This window comes from Phoenix dactylifera, unplaced genomic scaffold, assembly GCF_009389715.1.
Source record: "Phoenix dactylifera cultivar Barhee BC4 unplaced genomic scaffold, palm_55x_up_171113_PBpolish2nd_filt_p 001445F, whole genome shotgun sequence".
In the NCBI taxonomy this organism is placed as follows: Eukaryota; Viridiplantae; Streptophyta; class Magnoliopsida; order Arecales; family Arecaceae; genus Phoenix; species Phoenix dactylifera.
This window is the reverse complement of record NW_024068764.1, coordinates 76,028-92,188: the sequence shown is the minus strand read 5'-3', so window position 1 is coordinate 92,188 and position 16,161 is coordinate 76,028. Positions and strand designations below refer to the sequence as shown.

The following is a 16,161-nucleotide window of genomic DNA, read 5'->3' as shown; positions in this document are numbered from 1 at the left end:
TTTGAATATATAACGCCTGAAAAAGTGATTTTTAGATGTTTGATTGACCATAGAAAAGTGACACATTTCAGAGTGGCTTATATTTGATTAAGCATCTTTTTCTCTTTTTTTTTGAAAAGTTGTGTAAAGCACATGTTATACGCTTAATAAAGGCAAAAACCTATCTTATTCTATTTAAGAGCTTAAGAAAACCTTTAGAAACCCTAATTTCCAACCGATGAAAATTAGACTTTCCCATATTCCATATAGACTTTTCTTTTTATAAAATATGAAAATCTTATTTTTATGAAAAAGCCACTTTCTTATCTCTTTTTTTTGAAAACTCCAACCAAACATGCAACAATTCTGTATATTCCCATCGGCTACATTTTCCCTCCTCCTGCAAACCAAACAAGTCCTACAATGGTCCCATAATTTTCTCGGTTTTTATATGCAGATACCATGCTGCTAAGATGGTCTGCAGTTGACAAACATAGTTGGGACTTCAGAACTTGGAATTTAAAGCTGCAAGGTACCAAATCATCATAGGAAATCACCATCTGATCAAATGGGAACACAAGAAGCTTTATGAAAAATGAGTCTTCCTGATGAGCAATTATCATTACCATGGGATTCACCCTCGTCTTATGTATAACACAAATGAACATGCTGATCCTGGATAAATTGGGTATGAAAGAAAAACTCCCCTACAACACAGTCAATTGGGAGCTTTGATCGATGTGAGAAGACTTGAGTAATTAACACTATGGAAGGGGCAAAAAAAGAACTGATTTTGACTAAATAATAAAGAACAAATCAAAAAATCAAAGAATCAACTCCTCGTCTGTGCAAGCTCGAGATCTGACTCAGAAAGACTGTTTACTTTCTCCTTTAGGAGACTTACATCCTCCTCATCCAATGCTCTATCACCCTTGACATGGGAAGCCAATTTAGCCTGTTTCTCATGCTCCACAGCCCAACTGTAAACTATCATTCCCACCACAGCAAGCAACATCCCTAGTACATTCTTGACAGTAAGCGCCGAGTCAAACAGTATCCATCCTAATATTAGCACGCATACGGTCTTCATGTGACCCAAGACTTGGAAGGACGTTGCAGAAAACCGGCCGATGCAGAGGTATTGGCTCATGTTGCAGAAGACAGATAGGGAACAGGAGAGGAGTATGAACAACTGCAAGAGAGTGGAAAGGAGAGGTTTAATCATGAATAGCCCAAAAATATTTGATTTGGGCAGCTAAAAATAGAAACAAGTAAAACATGCATGTTGATGTGCATGGGCAGGAGCCTTTCCTATGTGCAATTATACAGCTTACCATGCACCTTGCTTGAGTTCTATTGCCGGTTACAGGTAAGAATCCCTTTTACGTATAAACTTGTATAAATGTATAAGTCAATGTGCATGTATATTATAGAAAATAATGAACTCGATTGTGTATAAAAAAGTGATAATATTTTTGCATTCTATAATGAGAGCATGTTAGTATATTCAATTAATAAAATTGAGACTTGCATAACTGGATGGTTAGGCATGGTACTTTGGACTAGCCTCATTATTATTGATTCCCCTATCACAAACTAGAAATATGGCATTATCCCTCGAAAAGTTAAGGATTAGCAATTCTTTTTAGAAATCGAATGGATTCGGTCTTATACATACGCGAGGAAGGTAATCAAAAAAGAAAGACAGAGTTCTTCTTCCTTTTATCACTTAGGATCCGTGCGAGATGAACGTCTCATGCATGGTTTTGAATGAGAGAAAAAAGTGAGGAATCCTCATTTCAACTCTGACTCACCCACTCCAGTCGTTGCTTTTCTTTCTGTTACTTCAAAAGTAGCTGCTTCAGTTTTAGCCACGCGAATTTTTGCTATTCCTTTTTATTTCTCACCAAATGAATAGCATTTTTTTCTGAAAATCCTAACTATTCTTAGCATGATATTGGAGAATCTCATTGCTATTACTCAAATAAGCATGAAATGTATGCTTGCACATTCATCCATCGGTTAAATCGGATATGTAATTATTGCCCCATCACAGATAGGAAACGTGACTATAGCTAGTCCAAAGTCAAGAATAACTTAATATCATTAATATACATTCGTAAAATGAATGGGTGGGTGAAGACTAGGTTATGCAACTGATGCAACACCTTTTGTATAACTGCAAGCAACCAGCAATCCTGTTTAATTTTCTACAGCACCCATTTTTCAAAAAAACTTGATATCCTACTCCCTCACAGCAGTCCCCATCACAACTGTACCATCTTTTCAAGAACCAATCTTTGCTCTTTATGCACCTATTTTTTTCTGCCAAGCTATCAAGTCTTTTATTATGGACGCTATTTTGCATTACTTTTACTGGTCATCATTTAGTGTATGCTGAATATGGAAAATTGATGGCATGATGATATTTTGCATAATATTAGGGGATAAAGTATTTAACCAGCAATAAAAAGATATCAACTCTTGGGTAAAATTTCATAGGAAGTGGTCCAATTCTAAGGGAAATTTTAGAACTTACAGTTGCTCCTGTAGAGAAATGGTACTTCAAGAGGGACTGCCCGTTGAGGTAGTAGTCTGCAAAAGGGCCAAATAAAAGAAGAGAGATAGCCTGAACCGGAGCAGTTTGGCTCAGCAGCTCAAAAGAACCGATGTTGTACTTTTTCTGAAAAGACCCAATGGTCTAGAAAGATGAAAGTAGCATTAGATTGTTTATTCACACAGAGACTGGAGAATGTATGTAGAATCAGCAAACTATTTCCAAAGTATTGTGGTATGCAACATCTAACATAGGCAAGAGTATACTAACTGTATTCCAATATTCGATATAGAAAGCAAAGATTAAACAGAATCAATAAAATGACCATCCTTTATATTTTGAAAAATTAAGCATTCAACATCAGCATATCAATGACCATCATTACAGTTAGGGGAATAAATGAAGGCAAGCAGCATAGCATTTTCTGCAACTAAAATCCCAACAGCAGTAATATACAGCAGTACAACATGAAAGTATTTAAAAAGATTCCTAGGTGGCCATTACTTTGAGGAATTCTATGGAGAGTTCCATCAAAAAATAGAAAAAACTAGGAAACCTTAGTGCAGAACTTTATCCTACATACAAACTAACTCAATTGACAGAATGTGATCACATGAACCAGGCTACTCTTTTTGCCGCGATACGATCTTTGATACAGGAAGACTTCCCTATACATAATAAGAATTTAAGTATATTCTAAACCTTAACCAACAAGCCTTAACCCAGACAAATAGTACCAATACAGTAAGCATCTTAGCACAATTACAGGTTCTGTCTAAACAAGACTTCCACAGCCCACATTGTGGAAGAGAACTGCCCTTAGCTAAAGCAGTTAAACAGGCATGCCAAATGGACTACAATTTGCTAAAGATTAAAAAGACTAAAATTATATCATATTTTTCACTAGGAGAAACTATGAAGGATTCAAGTTATAGTTTTTTTTTTGTATATCGGCGCCTCACACGACATGCGCGAGTATAGCCAACAAGGTCAGAAAAAAGAAGCTGGCAAAGAGAGTAAGGAATAAAAAGCTAGCAACCCATTCTTTATTCATTTCTCTAGATTTGAAAACGCTTTAATTGCATAGGCATGAAAAAGACAAGCAGACACTGCAATAAATATTTGGAGAGCATCCAAATGTCCTATCAGCAGAACCTCATTCTAAATTTCTTCCAACTTACTACATAGAAAAAGTACCCAATTTATAAAAATAAATATAGTAAACCTCTGTGGAGCCCAAAACCCATCATGAGTTACCTGAAATAATACCTCTATCATCCATGCAATCATTTGTTGGTTGAAGAGATTCATAGTAAAACTATTGCTTGTTTTGCTCGGAATAAAGGGATGTTATGTTCTGCTAAATGTTTATTTATTAACCCCCTATTTCACAATAATTCTTCCTAATATTCACATTCATCTTCTCTTTCAAATAAATGCATGACATTTTTGGTCATACAAAGACATTTCAGCCTTTTCAGATTATGAGGCACCTTTCCATTTTTTTTCCATTTTTCTCTAGCTAAAGTACACCAGCAGCCTCCTTTGTATTTAGAACTCCTGATAGACTAAAATCTAAAACAAAGCTCGAGTTCGGCTATTTTGAAATTCTAATTCGTCAATAGTTATTTTTCCAAATAAACCCTTTGCACTCTGACCTCATTCATCAAAATCTCTGTTTCTGGCTTCTGCAATATTTCAGTGTTCATCGCAAGCAACTACTTAGCAAATGTGATTGAATTTTATCAACCTGATTTGATGAAACATGGACTCTTAAACAAGCTTTAGCAGTTAACAACATTTAAAAGTCAACATCTTATTATACATCAAGTTCATTGCTTAAGTTGATCAAACTCTGTTTAACTGTACTGCCAGTTTCTGTGCATTTAGTGGTTGTCACCTAGCAAGACTATAGCTGGTTTTGCATGTTGTCCATAGATGAACCAATGGCATGGAATCCATTTTAAACCCTCCTCTCGGATATTCACCACACTAATGTGATGGACAATCTACAAGCGCATGCAGTTTCCCTTGAAAAAACACAATACAACACCCAAAATACTTGCATTTTGATATTCATGTTATTTTCCAAAGTAAAATTATGAAACTGAAAATCTACTGGAGTAAAATTTTCTAAACCCATGTTTCACTGTGAATCATCTTACATATTTTCTATTTATAAACCTTCTCTTTTCAACAGACAAGCACCTCCTAAAGAATCTCGACTCTCAATATTCAACAACTTTAAATGCACGAAAAGGATGGAACCATGATTCCGAAATGAAAAGCCTCAAGCTGTGTCCAAATAAATCCAATGAGTAAAGGCCCTATATCTCACCCAGTCAGCATCTACAACTATTAGTTCAAGGCCAAGAATCTCACTTTCATCACTCCTTCATTTCTTCAAATTTTGAGAAGCATCTGGTGTCAATCAAGCTTGAAATTTGCCAATATGGAAAGAACTAGAAAAACAAACTCGTTGACAAATGTGCTTACCTAGAGCCTTAATCTCACACAGAATTTAGACTACCATGTGTTATACAATCATCAAATTATAAAATGTAAATATACATGCCCAAATATATAGTATTATTCTCAAACGATATAACAGATGAGTTTTCATTATTTTTTTTTGAAAATTAAAGTTTTACATGTTTCAGTGTAAAAGTACTAAATACATCCAGGGGTCTCAAATGATACAATTATAACAATGTAGACTTTATATCAACATCTGTTTCATTCTAACTTTATAATTTGTGATAATTACTGCAACTGGAGCTTGGTGGGTTCGAGTCCTCAGGCAACTACTTTGTGTAAAAAGAAGGCTAGTAGGTCTATTCCCAATTCGACCCTCCTAGGACCCCGAATGCTCAGAAGCATAATCGTGTAATTACCTAATTACCACAACTGGCGTATGAGATTCCAAGCACAAACCTTTTAGATGCGCAAACCAGAGAAGAAGAAATCTATTATTGAGAAAAACCAGTTTCTTAAATAATCAACTATTAGATAGGAAACAAATTTTACTTTACAAAAATGAAGCATTCATCACAAAAGCTATGCAATTGTTAAATGATATAAAACACCCGTTTCCTACCTTCAACTTCATATAAATTTTAAGTCTCTGCCATATGATACCAGCAGAAAGAATTCAAAAGTGAAAGTCATAATTATTTCTGATTCAATTTAAAGATCTATGTTCAAAGAAGAAAGAATGTTAAGATGCTCACAATCTGCTGCAGCGATGTGCAGAACACAGCCACGCATGCACAAAGGAAACCCTTAGCATTAATTTCCACATCAGTGACCGTGCAAACACCAACACCAAAGGCTACCACAATTACAGACATTATCACTCTCGGGGAGTAGTTTTTGCTGTTGAGTAACCATTCCATCATGCAAACCACTGGTATCATGCTCAACTTAGAGATCTGCAAGTTTCACAGCAGAATTCAGGCTGACAAATATATTGTTCCAACACAATAAATCATATATTTCTAGATAAACCAGGCATAAAACAACAGACCTGGTAAAACCCCACTGAGTTCAGCATGAGACTAAGGTTCATCCCTGTAATTGATAGATTAGCAACGATGGAAAACCACAAGAGCTCCCAAAAAGGAACATGCTTGGACATAGACAAGCCAGATGCATTTGAAACATATCCAATAATTCCCGTCAGGGTAAAATGAAACCCTGTGAGCGTAGTTGCTGCAGAAATTCACGTACCATCAGTAAAGTTCATTTAAATTTAGAAAAATCAATCAAAAAAATCCAAAATTCTATATAGCATGGGTTGTGTGAATCTGAGTTAACCCATAATTTCTAGCAACTAAAAAAATCAGTTAATTTCAGTATCACCAGAAATCGCCCCAAGATGCAGTTTTTATGATCCAAATAAAATTGCATCCATACAAACTCCTACAAAAACCTTAATCAACTATCCAAATTCAAGATTTCCAAGAAACGATTCTTAGCGCCCAATATTTTGTGCTTCTATAATCATTTCAAGTGACTTATAGTAATTCAAAGATTTTGACAGACAGGTTTACGCATAAATCCGAGATCATTTAAGTTATCATTCATAATACAAACCCACAATGGGATATATAGCATCTTGAATATTTTTTTAAAAAATAACACCAATAAACCAGGATCAATCATGTTTTTCAAGATAAAAATTGAATCTTTATACATTAATTCCATCATAACACAGCAAGATAGAAAGGTAGAGAGAGAGAGAGAGAAAAAAAGGAGGAGGAGGGAAGCAAAGAGGGTGTACCAAAGCTGAATCCATAGCCACCAGCAGACATGAGCTGCTTGTTGGCCATGATAAGCCCCACCGAGCTGACCACATTCATCGCCCACGCCCCCGTATCCGAGACGACGACCTTCTTCTCCATTTTCATCGCCAATCCGCCTTCTCCCAATCCTCCCTTCTCAACGAAAAACCAATCCCTGCTCCCTTCTCCCACCTCCCGGATCCCGAATCTGATATAAATAAATCCTCCAAGGAGAAAAATTGGGACGGCGAGTGGGAGAAGAAATCAACGATTGGGGGTGAGACCGAGGGTTTTGGGACAAGAATTATATAAAGAATATAGGTGGAAAGATTCGTCTTTCCACGCCTTGACGCCGGCGTCAAGGAGAAGGATTCAACCCCTAGAAAAGAGAGAGAGAGAGAGAGAGAGAGAGAGAGAGAGAGAGAGATGGGGGAGAATTGCGGAGGGAATTAATAGGTCCCCGAAGGATCGGAGAGGGAGGGAGGGAAGGGAGGAAGAAGGAACGCGGGACAAGAGAGAGAGTTCGCGGGTTACGTGTACCGGGCTGGATGCACCGGACTAGTGCGGATAAGCCGTTCGGTCTAAGCTATCCGGGATAGGGAAACGTACAAGGCCGTTAGCCATTTTGCCAGAGCATAGCACGGGCCTTCGGATTATTATTATTATTATTATTATTATTATTATTTTTATTTTTATTTTTATTTTTATTTTATTTTACAACAACAACAGCGGCTCATATAGGACGAGTATAAATGCGGCCAATAAATTCTCTGACAACGATGCGTGGTCCACCCAAAGCCTTCCAAATGGCCAGCAAAAAAATAGGCAACCCAGTCCTAGTCACGGCACCATTCGCCTTCTTGTATACATGCATGGCCTCATAGATGCGGCACTCTCTTAAAAGTTTGTAAATGTTACCGAGCATCGGCCTCTCAATGACGCGACTGCATCCCCGAATCCATGTGATCACTGAAGCCAAGTACCCCTCGGCGTCACGGGCTTTCGCTCAAAGGTTGGAATAGGGTATGGAATCCACGGATAAGGAGCAGTGGCATCACGATTAGATCCCAACATTTATCCAAATATGGTAAGGGGGGGAATTATCCCATCCACTGTAGGGCATTCTGACGCAGAAATATCTTAGATAGATTTTGTCTACCAAATTCACATCTGAATTTCAGTGGAGTGTATCAAGCTCAGCAATCAGAGGAGAGTTAGTATCCATCTTGCTATAAACAGTTTTACTACAAATCAAAGAGTTCTGCAAATTTTAGGGCATATACAAAGATAATATTATTTTTTTTTAATTTCAAAGCAATTGATTGTTGTTTCAAAAGTTTATTCATCTATAAATAGAGCATTCCTAAAACGGCCTTGTAGAATTAACTAGAATGATCTTATACAAATTATAAATTCTTACTTTAAAAAAAATATATGTGAAAATGAAATAAAGAATGGATTAAATGGTGCAAGAGTTTCTTTTCGGTTACCGTATTCATGTTTATTTTTGTATTAAAAAGTTGATTAAGAGGAATTGAATTCTTCTTCTCGGCAGGAGTTGTTTTTCAATTATTATATCCTTATTCATTTCTAATTTAAGAGTGGATTAAATGAGATTGAATCCTCCGAGTTTTTTTTCGATTACAATATTCATATTTATTTTTTATTTAACAGTTGATTAGGTGGGATTAAATTCTTCTTAGTAAGTGTTTCATTTCGATTTCCATATTTATGTTCAGTTTTTTCATATAAGAGTGGATTAAATAGGATTAAATGTGGATGGTAATGTAAAGCATCTTGCAACGGTCCCCGTGGATCTAAATAAACTTTACCATCTTGGAAGTTGAAACCCTGCGCCCTGTCTCTAGTTTTCTATATTGCCCCGACAGGAGAGAGCAGCACCTCAAAGGTCCAACGTCGTTGGCCTTTCGTAACCAAAATATCGTTAGGATTTTTGCTGCACAGTAGTCTTCCAACAAAAGGTCCCACCAAAAGTAGTTACACGTATGGAATTCAATTCTTATATAGTATTTGATACACTATGGAATAGATCGGGGCAATCGACCAATAAAAACTCGCCACTTAGCTATAGATTGACTACGCAAAGCTTGCTACATGGTCGACCTAGATGGTGCACGGAGGGTCCTTTATGTTTCAAACTCTCTCTCTGAGCTAACAGTAGTCCGGCTTATATTGTAGACTATTTCCAAACATACACGATTCCCTAGTAGTCCGCACGACCAGAAGCATGATGCAGGACAACTGCAGGAAGGAGAGGGAAGGGGAAGAAGAAGAGGAGGAGAAGAAGAGGAGAGAGAAGAAGACAAGGAGGCTAATTTTCATTCATCATTCATCAAAATCCTAAACATGAGGATGGATTCATATATATAGGGTCACAAAATAAAATAATTACAAAAAGATCCTAAAATGACAATATGCAAATAAACCCAAATGACAATATGCAAACAAACCCAATTAACATAAAATAAATCAATCTAAAATAAAATCAGGCTGGCTGAATCGGCTGGAACCCGCTGAGCTGGCTGAATCCTGTGGCGACTGGCTGACCTGGCATTGGTGTTCACACCAACTCTCCCCGGTTGGAAAGAAGTCGATCTTGACGAAAGTGGCTCGGTAAAGCCCCGGTAATACTCCAACAAGTCCGGGTCAATCGGCGATCTCTCCTCGTGCTGGATCCAAGTGGAACCGGACTTTGGTCGTCCACGCCAACGAACCAGAAAATGCTGGATGCCTCCATCACTGTCAAAAACTATTTGCTCAGCTAAAATAGAATCAATATACTCTTTTTGTGCTCGATGGAGGAGAAAAGGAAATGTAGATGGCATGAAATCAATAATAGGATAAACATCAAGCGCAGGAGAGTGTGCAGCAAAAGAGCCAACAGAGATTGCAACCAAATCTTTAATATTAAGAGTAAGGCTATGACCAAAATCAAATGGAAAGTCAATGGTATAGACGTCAGTGTCATCCTTGTGCAACACCCTGAATGGTCCAATACTAAGAAACTGCAATTTCTTAAGACGGATCATTACGTAACCCCAAGTTTGAAATTCTTTAGCATAGAAATCAGCTTGCATCTTATATTGAGCAGTACATGCATTAATGCCCTTATGGATTTCCTGATGCAACTTATAAATGTGTTGTGCAAATACATATGCAGGCTCAGAATCCTAACATCAGTTTCGATGGGTTGTGCGAGGGCATATCCAACTACACTCATGGTAGACTGGTCAGACTTGCTATCTGACTGTGCAAGCGAGCTAGGCGTAGTGTGGGTGCATCCTAGGGTTTCAGGTTTGTCATCACACAGTTCCTCAATGTCCGAATGTCATCGAGGTTTGGTTCATGATTTGCTCCCTCTAAGTCATCTATGTCACCTCCCTGCTCTTGCTGAGCAATAACGAAAATTTGTTAGCACATTGGGAGGTAACGTGACCAAAACCTTGGTATTTATAACACGAATTTTGGAATGTGGTTTGGGAGGCTCACCAAGGATTCCCTTGCCATTAGTGTCTCGGCCTGAGACATGGCAGTAGGAGGGGCCTAGGAGTAGTGGACCCTACAGAAGGTTTGGACCCTAAAGAATTAAGGCCCGTGGAAGTGCTCCATATGTCAGGGCGCCTTACAAAGTGGACTTAGTGTCCATCGGTTAAGGAGATCGTCTTGGTAGTTAAGGAGTAGGTATTTTTCTTTAAAATCTCTCTTTCATCTCTACCCAATCAGTTTATTTCATGTTGATGTCTCCTAGCTAACAGATGTTCGGTGCTTTGCCAAAAAAGTTAGCATCGACCGATTGAGCTTCATTCTGGTGAAACCGAACCTTCTTTCTTCAGACAAATTTATACCACTCAAAGAAGTGTCCATTTCATGCAACCAGTCTGAAAAGAACTTTGGATCATTGCGGACCATCAAAAGTAGGGCTTCAACCCGGATGCCTTTCATCACATCTTTAACATGGGTCACAAGTTCTCTGGGCTCTACATTATGTCGGTAACCTCTATCAATATTAGAGAAGGGACCAGGTCCTCTAGGCGAGGGTAGGCCATGATGATGACCTGGAACAGACCTATTACCAAAATTGCCCTGCCCAAACAGAGCCTGTTGTTTCTAGAATTTGTTCTAGGGTTTCGTTCCCTTCAAGACCCGATAAATGGGAGGCACTAGCTTCCTTGGGTTGAAATAACCCTCTGAAGTGAAGCCTCAATTGAATCAAGTCAGGCATTAACCTGGTGGACATGTAGTTAGGTCATGAATTCGGCATTATTGCGTGGGACTTAGCAATGGTGTTTTGGACTTGAGCATTAGTGTCTTGGATAGCCTTTAATAGGGCTTCGATTTGGAATCCATGTCTAATTGGGACTCAGAATGAGATGCGACACGACCACTATGTAGATGCGTAATATGATGAAGATACGTATGATCCTACCAACTATAGAGGTTCCTAAGTAGACCTAATGCATGAAATAATTTGAAATTGCAAAGTATATGCGCAATAAAACGAAAGCTAGCTCGTAGCAATTGAAAATCAGCTTAAAAATTACGTAATAAATTCTGGTAAGTAGTTGCAGTCAAATAGTACTAGTTTTCAGTGTGTTGCAGGATAGCACAGAGGCCCTAAAGAACTCCCAAAGATTAGGTAGCCCTACAATCAATAACAAAGATAGGCCACTACTAGGATTTTGTATTGTCTGGAGTGGGGTGTTGTGAAATTTTCAAAAAGTAATATCAATAAAGCACTTAAGAGTTAATTGATACTAAATTTAGACAAACAAATAGAATTTACAGTAAGGGAAGAAACCTGACCTGGGCTGAGGGCGACGACCCAAAAGTGAGGCGTAGCAAGTAGACTCGTCAAAGAGCTCCAATTGGATCTGTGCGCAGCAACTCATTGGGCTGCTGTGAAAATGGGCCCTGTCGAACCAAAATAAAGAAGTACGGCCTGTGGTGGGCCGGATGGGCCTGATAGGTTTTCGAGCCCACAAGAAAGAGAGGGAAGAAGGGGGAATGAGCCAGATGAGTGTGGAGAGGGTTTCACTGTTGAAACCTTGATGAAATGAAAGAGGGAGGGAGAGTTGGCGATGGACAAGGTGCCGTGAGGAGTGGTCGGGACAGATGAAGAAGGGACGGAAAGAGAAGGCGGCGGGCGGCGGATGAGGCGACGGGCGGTCGGACTCAGGCAGGCAGCAGAGGAGACGGAAGCAGCGAGCGCGATGGAGGAAGAGGAAGGGCGAGGGCGGAGGGCGGAGGCGGGGAGATAAGGCGGCACTGCAGTGAAGGCGGAGGTGGTCGCAGCGCGGGGGTGGCGCTGCGTGCGGGCGGGCGCTGCAATGGAGGCGGTCGCAGCAGGGGGCGGCGCTGCGTGCGGGCGGCGCTGCTTGTCAGGCGGAGGGGAAGCGGGCAAGTGCGTGAGGCGGCGGAGGTGGAATGGCGACGACGAAGCAGCGAAGACGGCGGCGGCACGAGCGGAGCAGCGCTACGAGGGCAGCGGCGCAGCGTGCGGTTGGGGAGATGAACAGAGGTACGGTTTTTTTTCCTTTCTTTTTTTTCTTTTTTTCTTTTTTCTTTTTTTTTTTCTTTTTAACTCAGACTCGTTAGGATCCGGGTTATCGAGAGTGACCCGCTCCGAAAAACCCATTAAGGGTCCATCACGTGCAAGTCACGTGCGTTGTTTTTTTTTTTTGATCCGGGGCTACTGGATCGGGTTAAAGGGTTTGTGACTTACCCGTTAATCCTTTCTTCAACCTCCCGGCAGTTTCGGGAGGATGTGCCGCCCTTCGTGGCGGTGGCTACGAGCGGGGTGGAGGTCGCGGGCCGCGCTCTGCGGGGTGACGGTAGCAGTCGATCTCGGGTTTCCCGGCGGCGGTCTCCTCTGTGGGCCCGATGCAGGCGGTCGGCGGCAGATGCGGGCGGCTCGGGTTCTAGCGGGGGAGGGAGGCGTTGCGGCGGCGACGGAGAGGAAGAGCGGTGTCCCACTCCCAGATCTGGCCACGGACGGTGGCCACAGGGGTCGTGGCAGAAAGCTTCCTCCGTCAGGATGGTTGCCACGTGGTTGGACACCAAGATGGCGGGTTTCCGTGGGGTCACGGCGACCTCCGGTAGCGAATCAAAGCGGTGGCGCTGGTGTTGTCGGCGGCGAGGGATGGAAGCGGTGGCCGCGAGCGTGGTGACGGGTGCCACGGAACAGGAACCTGCAAAGGGGTTATGTCCCGTTTTCTTGGTGAAAACACAAACCGAGAGAGAGGGAGGGTTGGACGCGGTACGGGCGGTGATCTGGGCCTTCACAGACTCGTGGTGGTGTCGGGGAGGGAACTGGTTGTGGTGTGATAGAGGGAAGACGAGACTAAATCGTGGGCTTTGGAAGCAGGGGCAAAGCCGCGGCTGCTTTGATACCAAAGCTGATGCAGGGACAACTGCAGGAAGGAAGAGGGAAGGGGGAAAAAGAGGAGGGGAAGAAGAAGAGGAGGAGAAGAGAAGGGAGAGAGAAGACAAGGAGGCTAATTTTCATTCATCATACATCAAAACCCTAAACATGAGGATGAACCCATATATATAGGTTACAAAATAACAAATAAACCCCTACAAATAAAATAATTTCAAAAAAATCCTAAATGACAATATGCAAATAAGCCCAAATGACAATATGCAAACAAACCCAATCAACATAAAATAAATCCAACTAAAATAAATCAATCTAAAATAAAATCAGGACTGGCTGAATCGGCTGGAATCCGCTGAGCTGGCTGAATCCTGTGGCGACCGGCTGACCTGGCACTGGTGTCCGCACCACATGAGTATAATTTACGGGCAAAATACATAGGTTGTTACCATAACGGCCAGCGAACAGGCCCTAACTACTCAACGATGAGCTCTAGTTGTCGCCTATATATACATCGGGTGACGAGTTCTAGCCGTCGCCTATATATTACATTCCGAGGGAATATGCTCCAGATAAGTTTTATTTGGTTTTTCTTATGCTACCTCTCTACTACTCTTAGGCCTTCTCCTATTTTCTAAAAGCCGTATTTGAGTTAGGCATCAAAGGATCCCACCGAATATGCTCTGATGGATGAACTTTCTTATATTTGTTATTCATGACGAATCCAGCATCGGAGCACTGATTAGAGCAGCACCTCCACCATCCAATATTAACTTAAAGGCACGCTTTGTTGAAGCCATCGCCAACCGAGTTCAACGGCCACCAGATCATCACCATGAAAATGGTGCAGTAACCCTCATCTGATCTTTCTAATCTAGACGACGAATGAGCTGAACACTCCAACAATCCTATCAGCTCGACATCTTGGTCGAGCTAGTCCCAGCAGCTACAGTATTTAAAAAGTAAATAAGATCATACTTTGGTTGTCCTCGTGAAAATATCTAACATGCCCTTGTTTGTATTTATAAATTACTTTATTTGATCACAAAATTAATGTTGAGATTAGCTATGCAGTTGATAGATGAAATAATCTCTATTTTATTGATAAAATAATTTTTACCTTGCTTCATCACGTAATTAATGATGGGTCAGTTTTAAAAAAATGATGGTTGAGTTTATTTTACCATTACCAGCATCAGAGAAGCTTTTTGTCACAATTATTTAGGGATTGGCTATCACTACTAGTTATTGTGATTCTATCATTTCTGCTGCTTCCAATCTTGCTGGGCTGCATATAATGGGTAAGTTTCTGGGTTCATGCGGCCAACCTCGGAAGCCTTGGAGTTGTACAACGAAAGGAAAGAAAACACCCAAACTGGTCAAACAAAAATTATAAATCATTTTTTTTTCTTGCATGCCCTAGCCCCACTATATCACCGGAAAAATTTCTTCTTGCATGCTTGGGTTCTCTTAGGAGCTTTACCTATAATTTGCATGCATCATTGGCGATAAAGAGAAACTTAGTATCGACTCATGCAAAACTGACTCGTGTGAAGTCGCGTTTCCTTTGAATTTCCACTCGAAGAAGCAATTTTCTTGGTTTTCTCTCTAGGAGAACTAAGATAAAAAGTATGTTCCCACATCTCTTACTTGCTACGCTTCACATTTTGTTTCAACAAAATCAAGAGTGTAAAGCCACACCAAAAAGTAAAAAAAAAAAAAAAAGCATGAATACCCTTCTAAATATCAAATTTTGGATTAAATACCCTTCCAAAATTGATATTTGCATGTATACCCTCATAAAAAACACTTGTTTTGCTATTCTACCTTTTTTTATCCTTGTTTCTGCATATGTACCTATGCCATCTAACGCCGTTAAAAATATTAATGATTTCAAATTAAAATAACTAAAATACCTTTAATGGATAGAGTATAAAAATAAACATTTACAAGATGATTGCGATGAAGGACAAAAAAGTAATTTCAAAATTTTATTTTATTTTTAATTAAAATAAATATGATTTTTATTAACGGTGTTAGAAAAATCATTATGTTAGAGGCATTTGTGCAAAACTAGTGTTCTATGAGGGCACAAAAATAAATAAAAATTTTTAAGGAAAATATTCGCACAAATTTGAATTTTTAGAAAAATATCCCTGCAAAAACCTCCCAAAAAAAAAAAGAAACGAAATGTCGGAGTTAGAGTTGATTCCCTTGCAAATTATTTTCTCTTCGCAGCAACATGCATGGCACGTACCAAAATGCTGATGACCGACAAACTGTTATCGCGCAGTTTGGTAAAATCAGAGGGCAAAGCACGCCAGAAATCAATCGAGCTATAACCCATGTACTCAAGCTTGCAGCATAGCTAGCAATAAAAAAGTTTTGGGTTGAGATCTAAGGTCTCGTTTAATTGTCAACAAAAAAATAAAAAAAATATTTTATATTTAATTATTTTTTAAAAAATAATTTTTTCATAAAAATAAGAGTTTCACGTTTCGTGAAAAATAAATCCACATAGGATATTAAAAAAAAAAATCAATTTCCACCCGCTAAAAATTAGAATTTTTTTCCAAAAATATTCTAAAGCTTTTAAATAGAATGAGTAAGATATTTTTTTTATTAAGGGCATAACAGATATTTTACATAGCTTTTTCAAGAGTAGATGCTCAACCAAATATAAGCCACTATACAATGTGTCACTTTTTATAATCAAGCATTATATATCAGCTTTCAAAAAAAAACATTCTAGTGAGAAAAACTTTCTTGCAAAAACGAGTCCCAAGGTTTTGGGAAGGGCAACCAATGGAAGCCGGTTCAAACACTTACCAAGACTCCCATGAGCATTAGTAATCTTGAAGTCCTTGTTCAGAAATATCAAATATTAAAGCTTATTTCTCATCAACATATTAATACTCCCACGAGATTAACAAGTTCTGGTATCA

The 16,161-nt window shown here is 39.5% G+C and overlaps 1 protein-coding gene across 1 annotated transcript; it reads right to left on the bottom strand.

The window, feature by feature from the left end:
* Window positions 1-564: 564 nt before the first annotated feature.
* Window positions 565-7,047, bottom strand: LOC120108628 (UDP-rhamnose/UDP-galactose transporter 2-like). Its single transcript, XM_039122284.1, has 5 exons — window positions 6,819-7,047; window positions 6,063-6,247; window positions 5,767-5,967; window positions 2,519-2,680; window positions 565-1,171 (listed from the first exon to the last, which is right to left on the bottom strand). Exons 1-5 carry the CDS (start codon window positions 6,943-6,945, stop codon window positions 812-814), a joined length of 1,035 nt encoding a protein of 344 aa, XP_038978212.1. The 5' UTR covers window positions 6,946-7,047; the 3' UTR covers window positions 565-811.
* Window positions 7,048-16,161: the final 9,114 nt, after the last annotated feature.

What these genes read in the sequence shown, in the direction of transcription:
- LOC120108628 (XM_039122284.1), bottom strand. Translation starts at nt 6,945, where the DNA reads ATGAAAATGGAGAAGAAGGTCGTCGTCTCGGATACGGGGGCGTGGGCG. An exon ending in ACTCAGTGGGGTTTTACCAG is followed by an intron (nt 5,968 to 6,062) that starts GTCTGTTGTTTT and finishes TGAAACTTGCAG; the next exon opens with ATCTCTAAGTTGAGCATGAT. An exon ending in GCACATCGCTGCAGCAGATT is followed by an intron (nt 2,681 to 5,766) that starts GTGAGCATCTTA and finishes TCATCTTTCTAG; the next exon opens with ACCATTGGGTCTTTTCAGAA.